Genomic DNA, 23847 nt, shown 5'->3' with positions numbered 1-23847 from the left:
TTACTTATTTTTTTCCATGCTGAGAATCTAGTTCAGGGCCTGGCTAGGCATACACCTGTCCTTTAGATGCACGCCCAGAGTTAGGTGGTCTATAAAATATCCTACAGTGGGCTAGGAAATGACATTTGTATTCTATGAGTCTTTGATGTATGTTAGCATATACTCATTTTGAATGGCTGAAAATTTCTTTAGTGTACAGGTCTAGGATTCTAATTCATTGGCCCACGGGTATGATGTTTTAATTCTCTAGACTTTGGTAGTTTGGAGAGAATGGTGGTAGCAACTAGGCCAGGCAGGCGCTAGCATTTCTGCATCCTCTGTCTGCTGCCAGTGCTGCACCTGGGATCACACCGAAGAACCGGTGCCTTGGGAGGAGGAAACCGATTTCATTACTTCTTCTGAAAAGATGTGGCTAGTGAAGTTTTATTAGGTGACTGAAGTTAGTCTGTCTGCTGTACAATTTTAGCACTCAGAGTTTAGAACTAAATATAGGTAACAAAAATACCCAGTTTGAACGAGTGTGTCAAAGGCTAGAGTCTTGATGAGTTCTACTGGTGGTGCAGGTCCTGTGCACCCACTTGCTCCTGGTGTTGCCATGATGACAGGGCAGAGAGTGGCAGGTGGCCCACCAGCAGGCGGTGGCGGTCAGTGAACATGCGTCAGAGTGCTACTGCCCTGAGACACTCCTGATATCCAGGCAGTGGGCTGGGCAGAGTGAATGTTAACTTGCCTGTGGTCTCCTCATGAAGTAAAGCAGGAGTCCTACTGGTCTGTCTATTTTTATATGTTTATATGCCAAAAAAAAAAACCCAATGTTAATGTTTTTATTTTATAATTTTGATTTTATATTACAGTATCAGGGAAGTTTCCCTTTTTCTTTCTGTGAGCACCTCCTATAACAAATCTGAACAAGACTCCTTCACACATTTCAGGGTAGAGGGGCATAGACAGGCTTACACAATCTGCAAATGGTTAACACTTAAACTGGAAAGATTTATTTCAGATTTAGTAATATAAAAGGTCAATTAGGGAAAAAATGTATCAGTAACCAAAAGCATTTGCTTACATCATTCCAAATTTACAAAAGGAGATACCTGTTTTCTGAAAATTAGAACACAGGCTCTGACAGGCTTCCCACAGCTGCTGCGATTCCGCGGACACGGCTGTGACAGGACACCCCGCAGGCGCCACCTCGCTGGCATCACGGCTCCTCTCACCGCCTTTCTTTCTTCTCTCTCAACAGCTTTTTGCTTTCCTCCCGCCTCCTTTTGTTCACTGGGTTCCGAGGATCATAGATCTCAAACGTGTCTGAGTCCTGCATGCTTGCATCTTTCACTTTCCTGGTTTTGTCTTCAAACTGGAGTACGTGTGACATCCTAGAGATGAGAAGAGATGGCCCAGTGAATTCAGGCTGGGACCCAGCAGAGACACTTGGTACCCCACTCTCTCTGGCACAGGGAGCCAGACAGTGCTCATGCCATCTGGAGAACACTTCCACAGAAAACAAAGCTGAGGTGAGGAGCTCGGCTCTGTGACAGAATGCTGGCCTAGCCTGTGCAAAGTCTTGGGCTTGGGTCCCCAGAACTGCATAAGAGAAACAAAGCAAAACTCTGGAAGCATGCTGAAGTCAGGGTGCCCCACCCGCTCCTCTGCCTTCTCAGGAGTCTGCTCCCATGTCACTTTGAGCTCCTCCCTGGTGGGAGTCTATGAGATCTACCTGGTGGAGTCTCTGAAACCCTTTTGCAACTTGGTCCTCTTTCTTTGAACTCAACCACGGGGAGCCAAGAGTGGAGCAAGTTGCCAGCCAATGACCAGATCTATCTGATGCTTGTGTTTTGAGTGGTTCAAAGGGTCAAAAGCAAGGCTTTCATTAAAAGCAAAACAAAACAAAAACAAAACAAGGCAACAGCAGCAGCAGCAGCAGCAGCAACAACAACAACAACAGCAACAAAACGCAACCTGAAAATGTAAGGGCTAGTGTAGCTCATTTGCCTCATAGGAGAGCATTTGCCTTGCAGACATAAGGCCCTGGGTTCAATCTCCAGCACCATTAGCAAATAAAAAAAAAAAAAAAAGCAGTGACAAACAGAACAAAAGTATGCATCCATGAACAGAAGTTTAAAAAGTAACTAAAAGTCATGTTCAAGTGGGGTTGTGGGAGGGGCTGAGGTTTTCTATGCAGAAAGGAAATTATATTTCTGGCATAACTCCACAAACTAACTTCCTCCTCTTACAGTTGACTACAGCAAACCTCACAACCCCGCCTTCCTACTTTAACAAATGCTTACTGGTCTTAAAGGATCAGCACGTGCTTGAGTCCTAAGTAGTCATAAGCTAGCTATCCAGAGCAGCCCGGAACTCTGCCGGTGATTAGCTGTGCCCCCACTGTGAAGCATCAGAGATAAACTGGGGGCTGGAGGGGTCAGAGGACTAGGCATCAGGGCAACTTAATGAGTTAGGAAAAAAAAGATTCTGTTTTTATGTAAACAGGCAAGTGATAAGAATTTTCTACTAGCTATTTAATACAAATCCAATCAGTCTATTAGTGTGTGTTAGCCATGCCTTTCCTTCACGGCAGCGGACAGGGATATACCCCTGCATACACCCGTTGCTAGGCTAGCACTCTAACACTGAGCAAAGCTTCTCGCCTCCGCTCACAAATGACACAGATTTCTCTTATTTATATCAGTAGAGATTTGGGGAGTTGGCACTATCAGGAACCCTCACTCTTTTTCCTGCAGCTGCAAAGATGAAGAGTGACATTTATTTGTATGGAAAAGTCCATGTTCAGATTCTGAAGATTCTCGAAGGGATTTGGAAGGAGAAGAAAGTCTTACAGACACTGTCATTTTGGAGACTCAGTACCACATGGCCACTGCTTCTCTTCTACTTTGGAAGGTGGAGTCGATGCTGTGTCAGTGACATACAGATGACTAAGATCATATTTAAATGAGGTAAACCACAGTCACATTGGTATGTATTATTAATAATGCATTGCTTGTTCTGACTTTAATAACTGACTTCTAACAGTTCCATTGCTCCAGGAAGCACTGTCAACTAGAGTGCAGCCTACAACCATTGGGTATGTATGTGGCTTTTCCCAGAGTCTGATGTTTTTGTGCTTTAAATTGCCTGTGGTGTTCATTTAGGCATTGGCTTCTGAGAATGCCCAAGTCATTGAAAAGAGTTGATGTTTCCACAACCATGGAAACAAGGAGCCAGCAGAACCAGCTGGAAACACCAACTGGTTGAACCAATTAATGATGACCTACCTACGTCTACTGAACCAGTGACAGCTCGTGTCATTGGGAAAGCCAACTACCAGTTAACAACCTCATGCTTCTGAAAGCCAGTGAACAGCAACAGCCTCTACTTCTGAAGGTGCTGCTAACCCCACAATATTCCCCTCCCACTGTGCTTCCCTAGGCTGGTGGTCCTGAGTTCTATGAGAAAGTACACTTAGCAAGTCGTGAGGAACAAGTCTCCAACCAGCGCCCTCATGGCCTCGGCATCAGCTCCTCAGCCCTTTTCTACTTGCTCTGATGAACAGTGATGTGGAAGTAATAAACCCTTTCTTCCTCAACTTGCTTTTTGGCCATGGTGTTTCTTCACAGCAACAGAAACCCTAACTAAGATCCTCAGAGACAGTGAATAAAGTATAGTCATTTTTCACTTCAGTAATGTACTGTGTGAAGAGAGGCCCCCTCTTCCATATTCCTGCAGTCTCTCTCGTGCACCCCACAAAGTGCACTCTAGGAGTTTCCAGTGTGTCCCTGGAAGGGAAGGGGAGCAAGTGCCTTGAAGCTATCTATGGCCTCCTGCTAAAGGCTCTTTACAATGACAGGAGCGCAGCCCTACACTGGGAGCCCTTAACGGCTTACACCTGGACGCTTACGTCCACCTGGATCACACACCCTTCAGAACAATTTCATTTCATATTTCTACGTTGATGCTTCACTTACCCCACTACCTACTTAGATTAACCTTTACACAAATTCATTGTTTTGTTTAAAAGGTGATCTCATAGTCTCCTTCCAATACAGATTTTTTAATAACACCTATTTCCAGTAGAAACTATCCAAGTTTCAAAATGACTTTTCCAGATGTTGTCAATTAAAAACATAAAAAGGTACCTTCCTCCTCTCAATGCCACGAGGTAATCTTGCAACTATTGGACTTGGTTGACTCTGGTATAAGAAATGAAATCTAGGCATGTGAGCCACAGAACCAAGTCTACAGGAAGAAACCTTCTCTCACAAATCTGAAAAACACAGAAAGCCATAAATTAAAGGAGCCGTCTGCTTCAACTGTTTGTCTCATACGCACTGCACTACACAGGTCCAACATTTTGATTAATAGCAATCTTAAACCCAGAGGAAAGAAGGGGCTCTCAGCTTACAGGCTACTTCAGATTTAATACCATAACACCTAGGATGGCTGCCTACTCCACAATAGCACTGAATCTTTAACAGCAAGAAATGGTTCACCATTTATCTTTCAACATGCTTTGGTCACTTCATTTTAAAAGGGAAAACAGAATAGTTATTATGATTTTGGGTATAATAAACTCCTGACCTCTGTGCCTCCATAAATCACATGCTGTATGACTTGAAAGCATGCCCAACACTTCAGTCTCCTGTGTGGGCACACATGCAGACTAAGAACTTAAGAGTTCAGTTTTGTACATCCCAATAACTCAGCCCTATCCACTTGTTATCAAACTGGACCAATCAGCAATGAATTCTTGTGGAATTAATTACACACTAATCATTTACATGTGAGAATTTCAGAACTTGTTTACTGGAAGGAAAAGACAGAAACTTAGTTCTGATTAACAAAATCTTCAGCATAGGCTCAGATCCTCAAATGAAAGCACTGGTGATAGTCACGGAGACGGAGGCTTCCTATCTTGAGTGGTGTTAAACAAGGAATTTTACTTTGATGTGGGACTGTGCAAAAGCATAAACAAAAGTAAACAAGTGTTCTGCGCTGACTTCACCAACAGTCAGTATTAAAGTTCTCACATAACTGGGAAGACAGATTACGGGATGGTGGTGACATCTGTGCAGGAGCCAGAAGATCCAATTCTCATTTCAATACACAATCCCATCATTAGCAATTCATCTCTCATTAAAACGCTCTGAAATGATTTATCCTGAGAGAAAGTAAACAGCTCTCTTGTTAAAAGATTTCAGAACTAGTTCTCATTTCCAAGTCACGCCAATTTGAGAACATTTCTCCTTGAAATAAGCATGTTCATTTTGTTTTCTGAGATGGCCGTCCTGGTACCTTTCTGATGCTGGGTTACAGGTATGAATGTGTGTGTCACTAGGTCCCACTCACAACACACTTAATCACTCTGCTACTCAACTTACTGTTTTAATATTGTAATATTTTTCCTCCTCAAATCCTTCTACACTCTGAAAGTGTTTCTTATTCACTTCTCTTATCATACACCTCTATTGGGGAATGACTTACTGGCAGATTAGACTAAAATAGCTCAGGCAGAAGCACGTGATGTGCCAATGTGTTGCTTCCTATCGCAGACTGTGCTTAGCCCTTCTTGTCAGCTTTCACTCTTGTAACTGTGTGTTTACTGGACTATGAGGAGACTCGGGTTTTCACACAGTGGACCTGACTCACAGCTGTATGTCCAGTGCTGAGCATGGTGAGGTTTTAATGAGAAGGAAACCTTCAAGCCTGGTATTTAAGGGTTGCTATGCAACCACTTGACCCTTTGTGGGCAGGGGCTGTTTTTTATTTTAATGATAAGCACCCTGAAACCCCTACCAGGCTGCAGAGTCTCCAGTCCACTTCCCATGACCTTTCACAACTCAGCATACACACTAATGGTTGCTCTATGTTACATTCTGTCAGGTACTGCAAGGTTTTACTCCCTGACAGACTTCAGTGGGAGACGCCTCCTGCTCGTGATCTCCCACAGCTTTTAATGTAGAACTCAGAGGAGGGAATTTTTGTTGTTTTTTTTTTGTTTTTTTTTTTTAAAGCAACATTTCCTAAGTAGTTTTAGCACTCTTACATTAGATGCAGGCTGAAGGTGAAAATCAGCTGGGTAGTTAAAAAAACCAAACAAAACATTCCTATCATGTGTTATCTTCAAAGACACTAATTTAATTATACTATGATGGGACGGGGTCCCAGAACCAGTCATTAAAAACTTCTCACTGGTTACTTTTAAACGTAAAGAACACAGAGCCAAAGATTAAGAAACTTTATACTTCCAAGGTAAAGGCTCCATTTACCTTGGCTTTGTTCCTTCATAGTACAGTGGGTTCCTAAAAAAAAAAAAAAACAAAAAAAAACAAAAAACCTTTAGATAATAATAATGATAATAATAATACTGAATAATAAAAGATTATTTGATAATGATAAAAATAACAGTATTATTATTATTATTGTTATTAGTGTGTGTGTGTATAAATGTTTTGCTTGCATGTACATGCCTGGTTCCCATGGAGGTCAGAAGAGGGTGTCAGATCTCATGGAACTGGAGTTATGGTTCGTTCAATATATGAAAATCTTGTCAATATAATGAACAATATAAACAAACCGAAAGAAAAAACCCTACATGATCATCTCATTAGATGCCTGGTACCCATGGAGGTCAGAAGAGGGTGTTAGTTCTCCTGGAACTGGAGATATGGTTAGCTGTGAACTATGATGTGGGTGCTTGGCATTCAACCCAGGTCCTCAAAAGAGCAACAAGTGTTCTTAATTGGTGAGCCATCTCCCCAGCCCCAAGACTGGTTCATATGACAAGTTATTCACACACTGGAAGATTAACTGGCACCTACCCTGCTCTTCAAATTGAGTAATTCCAAGGGCAGAGTCCAGTCCTTAGTTATAGTATGAAAACAAGGTAATGAGGTAAACTCACTTACTTACTCAATAGACATTTGAGGGCTTTTTATGGAAGAGGCCAATGCTAGTTATCAATGACAAAAAGTCAGGCAGACCCAGGCTCTGCTCTTCTGAAGCAAACTGCTTATTTGGGAGAGCACACAGCCATGAGGCAGACGTGATTTGGCATGTTAACAGTGCGAGGCAATAATGAGAACACCCGCCGAGAGTGCTCTCAGAGAGGTCCCATGTCACCTGGTGGGATCTGCACTACGGATCGGCAGGGAAGAGACGAACGAACGAGCACACTCTGTTTTCTTTGCAGAGCTATATGCTGAACGCAGGCCTGGTGCATGGTGGGTGAGCACTCTTAACACTTAGCTACCTCCCCAGAAGATCAGTCTCCTCTCATAGGCAACTTCTGAGAGAGTGGAGGAACCTGCAAACTGTTGACCAGGTGGTAGAGGTAATAGGCTTTATCTGCAAAGATGGATTTTTAACCTCAGGAATCAGTCAAAAGTGAGTTCTGTGCTAGGACTAGTAAGAAGAAATCACAATGGGTACTGCTTGTTCTGGAGTGCAAGAAATTACAATGCAGCTATAAGGGGAGGATCATGTGGGAACCCCAGACTGGCTTCTAAAGTACTTTCAACACCCCCACCCACACACAACACAAAGGTTACATCTTTGGGGAAAAGTGCTTACAAACAGCATCAACTTCTACTATGAATTCTGTTACTATCTTAAGTCCCTATTTTCTAGAATCCTAGTCCCAGCATCTACTTGTTCTACTTAGATGAGGATCCTAGCTATGACCCCATTTAGCTGAAGGCATCTGAGGGGCAGAAGCAGGAGTGAGCATGAGTGTCTGATTATGTCAGGTGACAAGTTACTAAGGTTTGCATTGTGGTTCATGGCAATCTCTAGGTTCCTCTGTTTCTGTCTGTCCCTTTCTGTCTTTCTTTCTTCTCTTTGTTTCCCCCTTCCTTCCTCTCTCGATACACACACACACACACACACACACACATACATAGATGTGTGTGTGTGTATTTTTCCTCTTCGCCTCTGCCCCAAAACACAGCCAATCTATCTGGGAAGGCCCTTCTGGTTCATCCCCACTGGCCCACTGTGTACAGTAGGACCCCGGATTTCCCATACTCCTTCTGTAGTCTGGCTCTGGCACGCCTCACCATGCTCTACACCATCCCCTCTTTCATTCCATCTATGCCAGACTCTTCGTAGCTTTTGAGAGAACACCGCTCCCAGTGGCCTCGGTGCTGCCTCTGAATTTCCAAGACTGCACTCTCTCTGCCTCCCATTAGCTGTGCCACCACCCTGGCTCCTGCTGGGCCTGGCCTGCTTTCTCTAGCAGCGAGGAGCTCCTCTCCTGGCCCCCTGACAGTCTTCTCCATGCTCTAGCCTTCTTCAGGGTGGTGCGACCCTGCCTCTCTGGGTCACAGTGCTCTAAAGAACAGGGGCTCTGTTTCACTGGCCTCTGTATCTCATCATGCAGCAATGCTTGGCCAGAAGAATGCTGTTGATAAGTGCTTGCAAACAAGTCCAATTTTCTGGGATTCCCATCACCTCCGAAAAAAAAACGTTGGCTAGGATATTGATTTTCTTTACTTTTCTTTTTGATAGTTTTAAAATACAAATCCAAATTATTTAGCAATTACACATTGTATAAACTCCCTCGTTTTTAGGCACGCAAGTTACCTTTTAAACTTTCTAACAAAGAAAAGGGCTAGTTAGTACTAAAAAGGTGAGGCAAGGTATTTTTTACAGAAAGTATATTGTGCTACAATAATCCAGTGCTGACCTGTCTCAAACGGGCCAGTTAAGCTGCTTAAAGATTAACATCTGCTCCTGTCTGCTTAGCTCTGAAGTGTGGGAAAACGTACTTAGTGTCCTCAGACAGCCTTCTCCTTCCTGGTTTGAATGACCTTGTTACTCTTTGAGAACATACACATAATTTGTTACAACATAACTTGTTTGTATGTTGTGAGGACTTCCCATTTCCCTATTAGAATTCTTAAGAAACCCAACTAGATAGCTCCTGGTTATTATTTACCAGGGGTTTGTCATTTGGGCTCCAGAACACAAACCTAAATGCTTGTGGAACGGTTTGAAAGGCAGAAACAGCCTTTGTTTGTAAATACAGATTTCAGCACGACAGAAGTTTCCAAGTGTTGCTTCCATCTGAGTCTTTGAAGGATCACACCGTTCTGCATTAGAAACAGAGCGCACCTCACTTCTGTCCATGTTACTTTTCTGCAAGGTTCTGCCCCCTCCTTCCTAGTCCTATCAAAGTCCAGTTTAATTCCCACTTCTTCCTAACATCTTTTCCCATTACCTTGGCCCTCAGAACCTGCACTGACATTGGAATTTCTTCAGCACTTCCTCAGGATTCCTTTGTGAATGAGGTCAGACCTGAGCTTGGCTGGCTCCCTGTGGCTGTGGGGCAGTCACCCCACTTCTCCTGCCCGCTTTCTTACCTGTGAAGAAGATGGTAAGGCCCAGCCTAGTCACCTCACACAGCACTCACAAGTGAGGCTTGCACACTATGCAATCTGAAGGCCTCTGCAGATGGCAAAGGGGTCCGGAAATCACTTTAACCCATGTGATTCATGTGTACCTTTCTCAGGTGGCCCATATCTCAATGCCACAGATATGGTGGTGTACAAACAGAAATTTATTTTCCCACCAACACTCACCTGACTAGGACTCTGTCCTTGGGCTATAAGATGGCTCTCTGTCACTGTGTCCTTACACAGTGTGGATGAATGGGGAGGGAACACTAGTCTGTTTTTCTTCTCATAGGACGATCTCATCAATACCTAACTTCTCTCCAAATGCCCCACCTCCAAATACTATCATATTAGAACTTTACCATATGACTGTGTGTGTGTGTGTGTGACCAGTTGTATCACCTACAAACTATGTTAATACAAAAATTTATCATTTTTGTAATTAGGCATTTTATAATACTGACATTCCTTACTTTTATGTATATAATCATTTAAAGCAACATACTTGGGCTCAATCAGTCTTGGATGCTTACATGTATATTTCTAAATGTACATGTCTTCCTATATGAATCATCAACTAGTCAAGGACATTATTTATAGTAAGAATTAAAGTAGACCAATTCTGAGAGGGAAAAGAAAAGATATGCTGATAAATTTCGAGAAGTTCTAAGAAGACACAGGAAAAGTATGCACCCAAAGAGGAAGACCATTGGGTGGAGAGACACTGGTTATCTACAACTTGAAGCAGACATCTTACTTTTATCGGTCTTACCAGCATCTAATCTAGCTTCTAGTACCCAGAATTATGGAAAAATGAATGTCTGCCAAAGTCACCCAGCCAACATTGTATAGTAGATTGAGTACAGGAACACACCCTCCATTTATCTGATGCCCTTTTCCTTGTGAGAACTTCAGTCCAGGACATCTCATTACATTCCACAGTCATGTTTCCTTAGGTTATATCTTGGCAGTGGCAATTGGCTCTCTGTGTGTGGTGGTGGTGTTGGTGGTGGTGGTGGTGGTGGGGGTGTCTGTGTGCAGAGACCAGGAGAGGATACTGAATTGCCTTTAAAACAATTTCTTTGTGTGTATGTGTTTGTATGGTGAATATGGTGCTTGAGTACATATGAATGTAGGTGTGTATGCAGAGGCCATAGGGCACTTGGTGTCTTCCATCACTCTGAGCCTTATTCCTCTGAGGTAGGGTCTCTCCCTGAACCTGGAGCTCGGGCAGTGGTCAGCAAATCGCAGTGATCCTCCTGTCTGCCCTGCCCAACCCCTAGTACTGGGGATACAGGTATGCTTGAAGCCTATGTCTAGCTTATTTTGTGTGTGTGTGTTTTCTACGGATTTGAACTCAGGTCCTCACTCTCGTGTAGCAAGTGATTTACCCACTGCACTGTCTCTCTAGGTCAGGATGTCCAAATGTCCTTGAGGAGTGCCAGTCAGGTCTTTGCTGTGCATCATGCCACTCTAATATGATGTTTTCTCACAGTAAGATGTGGCTTAAAGATTCTGAAGACTGTCATCACATGAGTCTGCACACTAACATGGCTCAATGACTGCTAGTGTCACTGTGACCATTGTGCTGAGGTTGCACTTTTTAGGTTTCTCCTATGTAGAGTCACTACGCCCCCAGCCTGCCAAGTTCCCTGCTTTTCCTATCACTATGGATAAGCTGCATCTCAGGTGTGCAATTGTGCTCTTATGCTCTTTTCTCTCTTTGACCTGCTGAGGATAGAACCCACGGTTCAGCAAACACTAGGCACTCTTCCACAATCACACCTCCCAGTACCCCACTGTTCCTTGTATCAGTAAGCATGTTGGCAAGTTTTGTTTGCATGTTTCCTTCCCTCTTTCTACTGGTATTTTTATTGGAACACAATAAGTTTTCCGGATAATCCTGAAATGATTTTCTTTCTTATCCAGAGATGCAATAGTTTGCAGTTTGTCTTTTATATAAAGATTCCGAGCACAGTTTCATCTGTTGCCACATGTCAGCATGTAGACATGGAGTATCAGTGCTGTGTCTCACAATACTGAAGGCACTCTCAGAACTCCTAGCAGAGTCGCAGACATTTGAGACGTGAAGGTAAGCTGGTTTCTCTCTTCCACCTTATGAAAAGTAACGGGGCAGAAGCCACTGGAAGGGTATAGAGTAAGTCCCTACTCAAGAGTCAGGTTCCCAGTTCACAGTCCTGAATGCTGTTGGGGAAATGTTCCTGCCAATGAAAAACAAAGAGCAAATACTTTCTGGAGATCTGAGAACTGTTCACCAACCTTGGCACTTATTCTCAGTTTGTTAAGACAGCATAGTACAAAGTCACAGGATGCAGAAGTTAGCAGGAAAATGGTCCCTAGAGGAGTGGTGGCGCTAGGTGTGGCCTTGTTGGAATAGGTGTGGCTTTTTCCAGAAGGTGTACCTCACTAGGGGTGGGCTTTGAGAGATTCAAACCAAGGCAGGTGACACACAGGTCTTTCCTCTTTCTGCAGATCTAAATGTAGAACTCTCAGCTCCTTCTTTGGCACAATGTCTGCCATGCTTACCTCTGATGTCAGTGGACTAAACCTCTGAACTGTAAGCCAGCCCCAATGAAATGTTTTCTTTTCTGAGAGTTGCCCTGGTCATGGCCTTCTTCATAGCAATAGCAACCCTAAGACACATGTAATTTAGCTGCTATTCAAAATATAACAAATAATATTTTGACATTTTATACCTTTTAAATATATGTTTAAACATACTCTAAACACCACTTTGTCTTTTACTTCTGTTTTAAACTATCACAATGTTATTTTTAGGTCACAAATGTAAAGATTTTACTTTTAGAGTTTTCTTCATTGCTGATTACAAACTTATTGAGGAATTAAGGTTAGGGGTTAAGTACCAGCATGCATGGAAAAAACCCAAATCAAGATGATGCAAAAAATGAAGTAGGCAGCTGAGATCACATGTGAGATGAAAGAAGACACGGTGGACGGAGAGAGTCGATGCGTCCTGAGCTGAGATCCATCTAAAAACATGACCCCTAGCAAGCAGGGCCGGAGCGCTGCTTGTTGAGCAGAGAGGCGTCACAGGACTGAGATGTCCCAGAAAGAGGCTGAGATCACCAAGGAGAATTATGAAGGAGGAAAGCTTAAGGAACACAGATAGAAAGGAAAACAGAAACAAAACACGTTTAAAACTGACAACAGGATAAAAGTAGGAACAGAAATTCAAAACCCTTGAGCTAACAGAAATAAGTGGAGGAAAAGTGGAGATTTTGGGAAACCAGGCAAGGTGGAAACTAGGCACAGACTTGTGGAAAAAGAAAACACAGATAGAAATCAGTGTACTGTCGATGTTCACCGCTAACATGGAAAATTCGCCTTTGTTCTGAGTTTTAAAGGAACACTGCCCTTCTGGGGTTTTGAAAAGCCAACTTTAAATAATGTCCTTCATTTTCCTTTGTTAAAAAATATTAGTAAATACTGGGTAGTGCTAGACTAAATGTGGAATATATAATTTTCCAAATAACAGCAGGAGAAGGCACTTCCTTGGCTTTCTGGCCTACCCAACAGCTTAACACTGAGCAGGACCAGGTGGAAAGATTTAAAGAGCTTTCCAGAAGACATCTGCAGTGTGTGTCCTCACACCTGCTGGGAGCTTCAATCCACAGTTTAGCCGGGAACAGGAACTCTGTAGCCAGCAGACTAACAGCCCCGGAGAGAAAAGAAGTAGCTCCCAACCAGGTCTGCTGAGTCCCAGGGCACATGGGGCCGCTCTTCTCATTCAAGTCCTATGTGCTCACAGCTTCCCTGCGAGAGAAATGTATTTCAGGGCAGACTGCATGCAAGAACAGAATAAGGCTCAAGAGCTTTCTTCACTCAAAAGAAAAAAGTAGCAGAGGTGACTTCAGGGACTGGTTAGAGAGCTTAGAATTAAAATAATCACCATCCCGGGTCAGCAACTCTGACAAGGGCCTATTTATAATGAACCACACTGGCCTTCTGCAATATTATTTATAGATCTGTAGAGAATGAGCACTAACCAGGAGAGGTCCTGGTCTATGATAATACCTTCTTGCTTCCTGGGGTCAGCACCTTAGAAGCCAGTGGAGAGGGGCACGGAACACCACGTGTCTTACACTGAGCTCACAGCACTATGCTGCCCGAGGCTGAGCTACTTCAGCTATGTCTTCAAATTCTGTGAAAAATGCACATTTTGCCATGTGTGCCTCCTCTCATTTCCATGCTTGAGTGTAGCCTCATGGAAAGAGCCACTATCTCACTAGCGAGGCATTACTGTCCATAAATAAAACACACACACACACTCCAAACCTTAAGTGCAAATCAGACTATTGATAACTATGGTTAGAGGTGCTGGAGAGATGGCTCTTCAGAGGTCCTGAGCTCAATTTCCCAGCAACTACACTGTGGCTCACAACCACTTGTAATGGAATCTGATGACCTCTTCTGGGATGTCCGAAGATGGCCACAGTACTCAAGTAAATAAAATCTTAAAAAACAAAAAAAGTATGACAGACACTATGCTAAAAATAGCCACTGGCTATAAGTCAATGGAAGGTCTAGACATCACCAACTGTAACAGAACTGGTACAAGTTCTAATCATGGTCCCAAGAGATCTACTGGCACCCATGGCTAATTTTTAAAAATAATGAACAACATCAAAGATGACAGAGACACTTACTGAGCACTGACTGCTCTTAACTTCTTGTCAATCCCTATTTCTAAATAGAAGCTAACTTGATTCACCAACTGACCCTGCCCCCCAAAAGTTCCAGTATTACCCTTAATTACTTAATTTATACTTTGAAAAATAGCAATAAAAGATTATATAATTTCTCCAAGATCACCAGCTAGGAAATTTCCAAGCTAGGATTCAAGATTAGGCCTAACCTTAAACTTCCATGCTCATAAGCACTCTACTATTTATATTTCTATGAATATTATAGACAAACACACAGGAAGTTCTAAATTAAGCTAAACAAGCTTTTAAATCTCTCTCTGAAGTTTAATTCTTTAAACAATACAAATAATGTTTGAGATGTGAAATTTAACATCTTCCAAGATTTAAAAGAGTATGGCTAATTTATTTTAAGAACTACTTTTGGGGGTTTACTGGTACAGTTGAATACAACAACACTACTATATTAGAAAATATGAAAAATATGCAGGCTAATTCAGAAAAATTGTTGCTTTGGTGGAAAAACCTTAAATGACATTTGAAACAGAACACCACAAATCACGGCTGCATTCTGTTTCATTATCTAAGGGCTGGGAACTGGCTGATTAGGAAGAATGCTTGCCTGGCAGACAGGAGGTTCTGGGTTTGGTCCCCATCACTGTGTACAACTGGACACGATAGAACACCTCTATAATCCCAGCACCTAGGGGAGGTCAGAGCAGGGAGATCAGAAGTTCAAAATCAGTCTTGACTTCTGAGAGTTGAGACCAGCCTGCTACATGAAACCCTTTTACAAACCACCAGCCATCAGCCATGCTTGACTTCTGTGGCTTGTTACAGCTTAATTATATTTTTTGCCACCTCAGGTTCTTCCCATATAATATACTAACAATATCTTGCCTGTAGGGTTAAATGGAACTGATGATATGTGAATATTCAGTGTAAATAAGTGTCTACTTTTTAAATTTTTTAGGCAATGTCTGATTGTTGCACAGGCTGGCTAGCAGCTGCTGGCCTTGAACTCTTGCTCTCCTGAGTGCTGGGATTACAGGCTTGTACAACCGTGCTGAATTAAATCATTTCTTGCTTTTTATTTTCTTTGAGACAGGGTCTCATTCTGTACTCACATAATGAATGTTGCCCTGGAATGGCCCGTGCCATTCCCCTGTTCGGCTTTTCCCCCTTTTGTTTCATGGCAACCTTTTTGCCTCAGGTTTCTCTCAGGCGCCAGAATTTTACAGATATATACCATGCATGCCAGGCACAACGTAAGTATCTGGCTCAGAAGCATGAGGATGAGGAGTTCAAAGCATACCTCAGCTACATAGCAAGTTTGAGGCCAACCTAAGTTACATGAGTATTTACCTCAAAAGACACCAACCAGTCAGCCACACCCACCAACCAAAATTCCAAAGCAAGACAGCTCAATCACAGCAGCTTATTAGGTTAAATAATTCACCTCAAAGAAAGAACAAGACAGTATTGCTACATTTAACTTTGTGGTTATCTACAGTAGTTCCAGAGAGAGAGAGAGATTACTACTAATTCAAACTGACAAGTAGCTGAAGGACTAAGTATCTCCAGAAGATGGTTTTGTGGCTTGCATTTATACGTGGCCATCCTGAAGGTAGTCTACAGATTTACAGCAGGTAAAGCTGTGATAGTTTACTCTGAGACTCTGTTAACATTTCTTGTGCTTCTGGACCATAGAGAGATGGAAAAACACCTGCCCAAATGTCTCGTTAAGAACACATATAGACCTGGACCAGAAAGACGGCAATTAAAACCCCGTAGTCCAATCTTTTCATTCGAATGCTAGTTATTTTCCACATGTGATCTTTTCCATGTCTTTGAAGGGTTTGTCTAAAGACTAATTATTTCCTTCCTGGCACCAGGGCTACAATTCAGGTAGAGGCCACCTGTTAAATAATGGGTTTTTTTAAATTTTTTATTTTATTTATTTTTTATTGATTCCATAGTCTATTGTCTAAGTTTCTTCCAGGTGTGGATAACTAAAGGAAAATAAGAATGGAGCACATTATCCACGCATGCTCTGAGAGTAGAACAATAAAGGCGCACCTTGGCCTTCCACACACCAGCCAGCAATGTGCTGCTAATAGTCATTACAAATGGGGCACTGGCAGAAGAACAGACAAAAAAAATCAATGTAAAATAATGAAATGAACGTAAAAATACGCACAAGACCTCACTCTGATAATATCAGTGGAAGAAACAGGATTACTAACTTTCTAGTATGCAATTTAGAACCAGAAAGTTCTAACAGTTAGCCTAACAGAACCAAATCAGTTCCAGGTGTGCTTCTGATGAAAGTTAAAAATAAAATAACAGTACAAAACACTAGTGAGGCATAGAAGCGTATTCACATAATCATGGGAGTGTGAAGACTTTAAGAAGTACTCTGGGAATATGCAGAGAAATAGGATGAAGACATGGAAGAATAACTGAAAAACACAAAATTTAAAACTGAAGACCCACTGGATGGGCTCAGTGTCCGGATGTCTGTGGCAGAGAAAGGGTCAGTGAATACGAGGACAGATCATCACACAGATCATCCACTCTGAACTGGAAGAAAAGTGAAAAAAAAAATTAATAGCCTAGGACCTGTGGGAAAACACTAAACTCTAAAATTCAACACTGGAAAGCCAATGTGGCAAGGATACCAAATTTCCTAAGATTGATTAATAAACAATGGAATTCAAATAAAACCATAGCAGATTTATTTTGTACTTAAGAGAAACTGACTCTGAAATTTACATGGAAAGGCAAAACAAGTAGTATAGCCAAAGCAGCGTAGAAGAGAAAAGTGTTAAGACTCCTTCCTATTAGCTGGTTACTTACGACCTGGCTTCAAAAGCTGCTCTTAGTAAGCCAATGAGGCATTAGTATAAGTATGCCATTCAACAGAACAGGCTAGTCTGCAAACCACAGAGAACCAAGCACTGACAGCAGCCAGGGCACTCAGGAGAGAAAGGCAGGTTTGGAAACAGTTAAGTCATAGCAATCCAACCACTCAAAGAAGAAAATAAAACTTAGCCTGAACCTCATATCTCACATAGTCTCTTACAAAACATGAGTAACAGATCTAACTGTAAAAGAATAAAATAGCTAATGATATTAGGAGAAAATTCTGTGAAAGAGGCCTTAAATATGACCACCCAAACACACAATCCATAAAGAAAAAGAAGTGCCATTCAGACACTTGTATGACCAGTGAGACATTGTTCGTGAATGTAATAAACAAATAAAAAGCAAAGATTTTAAAAATTAAAAGCATGAGAGAAAAATAGAAAATCTGATCTAATCATATAAGGAACTCTGAAATCTCAGCAGCCAGTAACAACCTCAAATAAATGCACGAAGGTCTGAAGGCAAGCATAGGACTTACTAAAGGTGATCACTGCCTTTCAAAACAGCAAGGGAAATAGACAAAATGTACCACACAGGAGTTTATACTGCTGTATACACATACATTTGGTCTTGCTGCACCTTGGCCCTCAGGTCCAGTGGGAACAATGTGGCATAGATGCAAACACTCCTTTCCTTAGGGAAGATCTGCATCAAGTCTGATAAAATATCTGACCGCCTACTATATGCCAGGCACAGATAAATCACAAATTACATTTCATTAAATACTATATAAGATCAGTCTGACTTACTTTGCCTTATTTATCTATTCTAGAGAGTTGCTGAGCTAAAAACCCAGCTAAGACAACTCTTATGACACACTTAGAATCAATAAGAGGGGACTAATATGACAGTCTGTTTTGAGAGGTAAGGCACAAATAAGTAATATGAAAAATGATAAAAATTTTAAGTACTGCACAGTATTTCCAAAACCCAAAACATTTAATCCATAAAGTACCATGTTGAAACTACTTGAAATCAAACATACCCAGGGAACAAAGCTTCCAGAACCAACATGTTTGGTCATAACCTCAGATAAATAGGGGCCAAGATGACCACATAATTAGAGAGTTGGAGTCCAGCAGTTCTCCAAGAATGGTATAGGCATCCTGCGTCTACCAGGGCAACGCCATCTGTATGAGCACTAGGACATTTATGTGTTTTTCTCATTCTTTCATGAGTATATGATGACATCATAAAAATACAGTTATTTATTTGTGTGTCTTTGTCCACATGTGTGCTACTTGTCCCAGCATGTGGAGGCCTTGGGACATCTTGCAGGAATTGGTTCTCTCTTACCATGTGGGTCCTAGTGACCAAACTCAGGTTGACAGTCTGGGTGGTACACACCTTTCTTTACCTGCTGAGATGTTTCTGAAAGATCACAACATGATAGAATGCACAAGAGAATCTGCCAGCTCCTACCATGCTGTAAAGCAAAGCCACTCTCCATGAAAACTTTCTGTTTTGCAGCTAGAATTAGAACTGCAACAATGGCCAGGACAGCAAAATAACCCCGAGGGTACAAGAGTGGCACCCATATCTTGGCAGTCACCAACAGCTCCTCGTAGGACTTAAGGTCTCCTCAACAGAAAGAAAGTCATGCTTGGTACTGCAAACCTAACCAACTCTCCATGGCCAATGAGGTCATGGATCTTAAACAGAATGCTCATCACTTCACTAAGCTATAATGATTCCTAACTGCATTCTACATACTTATCCTTATACAGATATATAAGTACAGCTCTCACTTATCAAAGAAGCTTTTCTTTGCAACAGACAGAAAACAACACACACACACACACACACACAAATACATTTACACAACTGGTCAAATGCAGAGAACAACTGATTGTGGGTGCACAGCTATATTTACAACACAACTCCTGTACATAAGACTCAGGGAACATTGTAAAAGAGTCCTGGAAAGACAGTAAGAGTCAGAGAATCAGAAAATCTGCAGTGACACTGTATCTCCTAGAAATGACAGAGAAATGTCAAGCATGATTCCTCAACAAGATGAACAATGACAGTACCAACAGACATGCTAAGGGGGAAGAAAGAAATCTCATGGGTGGTGGTACCTCTAGACAAAACACTATAGGCAACTCAGGGATGCTGAAAAAAAGTTAGTCTTTCCCAAGGTGAGCCCTAATGGTTAACCAATACCAAGTGGTCAGCCCTGAAATCATACACAAACAACTCAGTAGGTTGTATTTATATATTAATGCATATACATGTAATAATAACAATTAAAGAACAAAAGGTCATGAATTTCATGGGGAGTGAGAATGGGGAGACATGAGAGGAGCTGGAGGGTGGAAAGGAAAGGGTGGATATTTTAATAAAAAACTGTTATTTATGTTAACATAATGGTTTTAAATTATTAAAGACATTTAAGGCTTCTTCTGAAAAGGCAAACACTAGTAGAAATATTCAAACCAAGTTCTCAGGCTTGTTAATAATTTTTAAAAATCTCAAGGGTCCAGAGACCAAAACTTAAGAGACCTGCTACTAAGCTGACACTGAAGGGTAACGAGAGTCCCCGCAGGCTAACGCAGGCTAAGTGGGCTCTCTTACCTTTACTTTACTGTCATGCCTGACAGTGTCCTGCTGGTAGGAAGTAAAGGCTCTAATTACAATGATTACTTACACCGCTATACCGTTCATTCGTTCGTTCACTACATGACTCAACAATCCATAAAAGCAGTATGTTGTGAATATAAAACGTGCTTGGAGCTTCACCAGGATAAGCAACAAGATGAAGTTATATTCAAAAATGGGATTTCATGATGCAATCTGACCAGGTGGGTCTAAAAGTCAATAATCATTTTTAAAGCATTTGTCTTATTAAAAATTCACTGTTTGGATACTCAGACAACTGGTATTCATTACTTCTGTACTGTTAACTCCAGAGGAAGGCTTTAAAACTTCTTCAAGTCAAATCAGGCTTACAAAATTTCAATCTCTAGCAAAAACAAACTACAACTGATGGATAAAACTGATTTTTAATGCAAGCCAAGGTAGAGTAATAAAGTAGAGACAGAAGAAACCCAGACCCTAAAGTTCTAACCCATGGAGCTATTCTCTGACAGTTTTTCGGAATCAGGGCAGAGAAGATGCTGGGATGAGGGGAGGAGCTGTGCTGAGACTCGCACAACTTTATTAAAAACAGAGGCAAACCAGACCAGATGTGTGTTTTAATTTTTTTCAACACAAAAGCAAAAATTTTTTAAAAAATGTTATTCTCTTTCACTAAAGCCAGCAAAGAAACTTAATTAATTTTGAGATGTTAATTGTGTTAAAGGAAAATCTGTAGTGATGTTTACTTGTGAGTATAAATTGGAGTAACATTTGAAAATATTTAGCAGAGGCCTACCATGTTTCCTCACTGACTAAGCAATTCCAGGCTTAAAAACAGAGAAAATGTGCAATAAAATAGATATATAGATATTTCTTACAGTATTGTTCATAATACCAAAGCCTGAAAACTGGAAAGAGCCTAAATATACAATATTATGGTCAAGTAAGTCCATTCATAACCACATAATGGAATATCACACAATATAAAATTTAAAATTATATAAAAATGATAAGAAGTAATAATTATATATTTCTAAAGAACTAAGACAGAAAATAGATATATAAATTTATTTAAGACATACATGTAGAAACATGTCTGGAAGAGTTTAAATTAAAATATAAAATGTGAATATATATATTCCATAGTTTATACATACAAATTTATAGACTATACATATAAATTAGTTTGTATAGTATTATTGTATTATATATTTTATCTTTGATTTTGAGACTGTAGATGATTTTTGTGTACTTTTTAAAAGTGAATATTACTTGCTTTTATATAGTAAATATTCTCACTTATATAATAATCATTAAAGTATTGATTTGAGGTAATCATGCCAAGCTAGGATATTTGAATTTTTATAATACGGAATGCTACATATGCTAGCGAGGAAAGGAGAACAGAAGAGAGACAAGGAGCAGTGAGCCACCACATTAGTTATCACTCTATCACATATTTTGTTGTATAGTATTATGATAATCTCCGTCAAACAATCTGGAAGACATTTTCAAGAAAACCTAAAAGTACACAGTGAATATCTTCAATAGTTCTGTCAGCTGTCACATGGAAAAAAAAAAGTCTGTCTGTCCCCATGGCCTTTTTTAGCTATAGCTAGCTTCTGTCTAACCTTGTCAGACACCAAGCAAGCTTTATCTAACCAAACCCAAACTGGCATATTGACTTCATCCACATGATCAGACAGTGCTCTGCCAGATGCCTCCTGCCATGTGTCTAAATCATTTTATGGAATCCATGCTTGAAGAAGGGCCCTACAGCAGTATGAGTGTGATGTGTAGGGCTGAGAAATGTAGTGCCAGGAACACTGCTCCACCTGCTAAACTTTAATCTGGAGCCACCACTGCCACCAAAAACTAGCAATGATTCCGGACAATGAAAAAATGCTATTGCAAGTGAGAAATTTCTATGCACTTGAGCTTCATCTACCAATAACACATTTTAAGTGCCTTGCTAGACAGTGAAATCTGGTAGTAATTATCAAACACCATACATACTGTTTACAATAGAATCATATTTCTTTTCTTTCTTTTCCCCTCCTGCTTTTTCTTCCTTTCTTTCTTTCTTTCTGTTTGCTGCTGAGTGGCACCCAAATGCCTGTATGCACCGTGCCAACACAGCAGCTCAGCCAAAAATGTGAATGGGATGGCTTGCCAAGTAAAAGAAAACATAACAAATTGGTAATGGTTTCTATCTTGACAGAAACTGAAAATGATCCCTCAATGTGTGGCCACTCATGTGGACACATAAAAATGTCTTAGAAGCAATTATTTTCCTCAGATAACAGACCCTGACAGTGCCATACAGCATACTGGCTGACTTTCACATCTCAAAAAAGTGGTAACCATGACCTACAAAACAGTCTGAGAACCATGTAATTTATGCATAACACACGGGCACATGCCCCGCACTCATAAAGTTTGCTCTAGCTCATCTTGAGTATGGGACCCCTTTCCTGGGTAGAATACACTTTTATGAGACAGGATCTAAGTCATCACAGATACAGTGATGTACAGCTGACTGACCTATGAACAGGCACAATGCAGTTCCACGGTCTGCAGTGCAACGCAAAGGCCTTACATCAGGACAGCATGCATTCTAGAAGGTTCCGCATAGTGCTTTCATCACTAAAGTTATCCTTATCAGGATGCTTCTTAAATAAATACCAAAATTACTGTGGAGGTACATGCATAGAGTTTGATTCTCTCCTCAGATGGTAACACTGGAAGGAACCTGAGTCCTCCTCCTGCTGATGGTAACTGATTTCCCCGTCACCACACATTGTCTTCTCTCTTTTACCACATTTTTTTTCTTCAGATGGAGAACCAGCCAACATTACAGACCACTGGTTCCCCCACTCCAGCCCCCATATAAGAAAATGTTCTTGCTTAACTTTCTAATAAGGAGACGAGATGAAACACTGATTATATGGTCAAATCCTTTAAAAAATAAGAACAGCCCATTTGAAAACACTTCATTGGTATCTGAAGATAAAGAGAACCTCAGGATTAGGAAATCCTGAGCCAAGGGGCTAGGAAGAACCTTAGGATGTTAACTGGACTTGCCAAGTTGAAAGAAAATCTGAGTCCTGTGGGTTATGAGTTTCGGGTGAAACTTCTGGGTTTTGAATTTGATGGTGACTTTCCTGTTCAATAAAAAGTGCTTAGATGGCTTATAACAAAGGTTAGGAAAACTTAATGGGCATCAAGCTGCTCTTACAAAACATCCATCTTGGTGAGTTAAGGGTAAATGAATCAGAAACACATGGGTCATATTTCCTCAAAAATGCATAGATTCAACAATAAGGGTTAGAGGACTTGGTAAAATGTAGGGGTGTTAGCTGACCCCCAAATAAATAGTTGAAAGATAATTTGAGACATTGAAAGAATTCAAAATAAAACTAACCTTGTGGGGCTACATAAGAACAGAATGTTTTTCTATGTGGTGTGCACTCACTGGTCCCTGTGGGTCTGAACACTCACGGAGCCTGTGCCTTTGGCACAGAACTATAAGAGTAGCCAGCGTTTGCCTTCAAGTCACTTTGAATGTGTGCACAAAAACTATACAAGTTGTAAAAACAGGTTATGAGAGATCTAGGATTTATAAAGACTGGCATCCCAATCCAGATCCTGCAGAGACTATAAATTAATAGACAAGTACACAGACATTTTTCAGGGTCCAGGTAGGTACGCTTCGTTCTACTCAAGTCCTTCTCGTGTGGCCCTGTTGGCTAATGTTAGGCACATTACTTACTTGTTTAACTGTTTTCTTAAGAAGTGTTTTTTATGTCTTTTTAAATATGTGTCCAGCTCTCCTCCCTCCACCCACTAGATTTGTGAGTGCTCGACAAGTCTTGCTGACTGCTCTTCTGGAGGATGGGAGGGTTGGACAGCTTTGAAATAGGGGAGATGCTGTGGCGAGGGAGCTCGGGGCCATGACTGTAGGTTGGGGTGATGGCACATGGGACTCTTCAGAGGCTCCAAGAGCTGAGTCATGCACGTAGAGGAGCTCTGCTGGTTGGCCTGTTTCAATGTGCCTGAGCCAGAGTACTGTGGGAGGTGGAGGCAGGGAGGTGTGGGGAGGACTGATACACTGCCTCTGAAGTCAGCTCGAGGACAGAGGTGGGAAGGGGAAAGCACCGCTGCACTGTATTTGTTTTTTGCTTATACCTTCTTCCCCAGAATAAGATCAAGTTCTATGTATAGTACGCATACAAGTCTTTTCTTTAAAAGCTGAAAATCATCCG

General features: G+C 41.3%; 1 protein-coding gene and 1 long non-coding RNA gene across 5 annotated transcripts in view; one reads left to right on the top strand and one right to left on the bottom strand.

The window, feature by feature from the left end:
- Positions 1-972: 972 nt before the first annotated feature.
- The window catches only part of Cwc27 (CWC27 spliceosome associated cyclophilin), a 180172-nt gene continuing 157297 nt past the window's right edge, over positions 973-23847 (bottom strand). For all 4 annotated transcript variants that reach the window (XM_052159394.1, XM_052159393.1, XM_052159396.1 and 1 more), the window contains one exon: positions 973-1376. In XM_052159394.1, coding sequence (XP_052015354.1) covers positions 1214-1376 — 163 coding nt within the window. In that variant the 3' untranslated portion in view covers positions 973-1213. The remainder of the gene's footprint in view (positions 1377-23847) is intronic.
- Positions 2745-3574, top strand: LOC127666530 (uncharacterized). The gene is made up of 3 exons (XR_007973673.1): positions 2745-2954; positions 3031-3082; positions 3427-3574. It is a non-coding gene; the product is annotated as an uncharacterized LOC127666530 (long non-coding RNA).

This window comes from Apodemus sylvaticus, chromosome 16 (genome assembly GCF_947179515.1).
Source record: "Apodemus sylvaticus chromosome 16, mApoSyl1.1, whole genome shotgun sequence".
Lineage (NCBI taxonomy): Eukaryota > Metazoa > Chordata > Mammalia > Rodentia > Muridae > Apodemus > Apodemus sylvaticus.
This window is presented reverse-complemented; position numbering and strand designations above follow the sequence as displayed.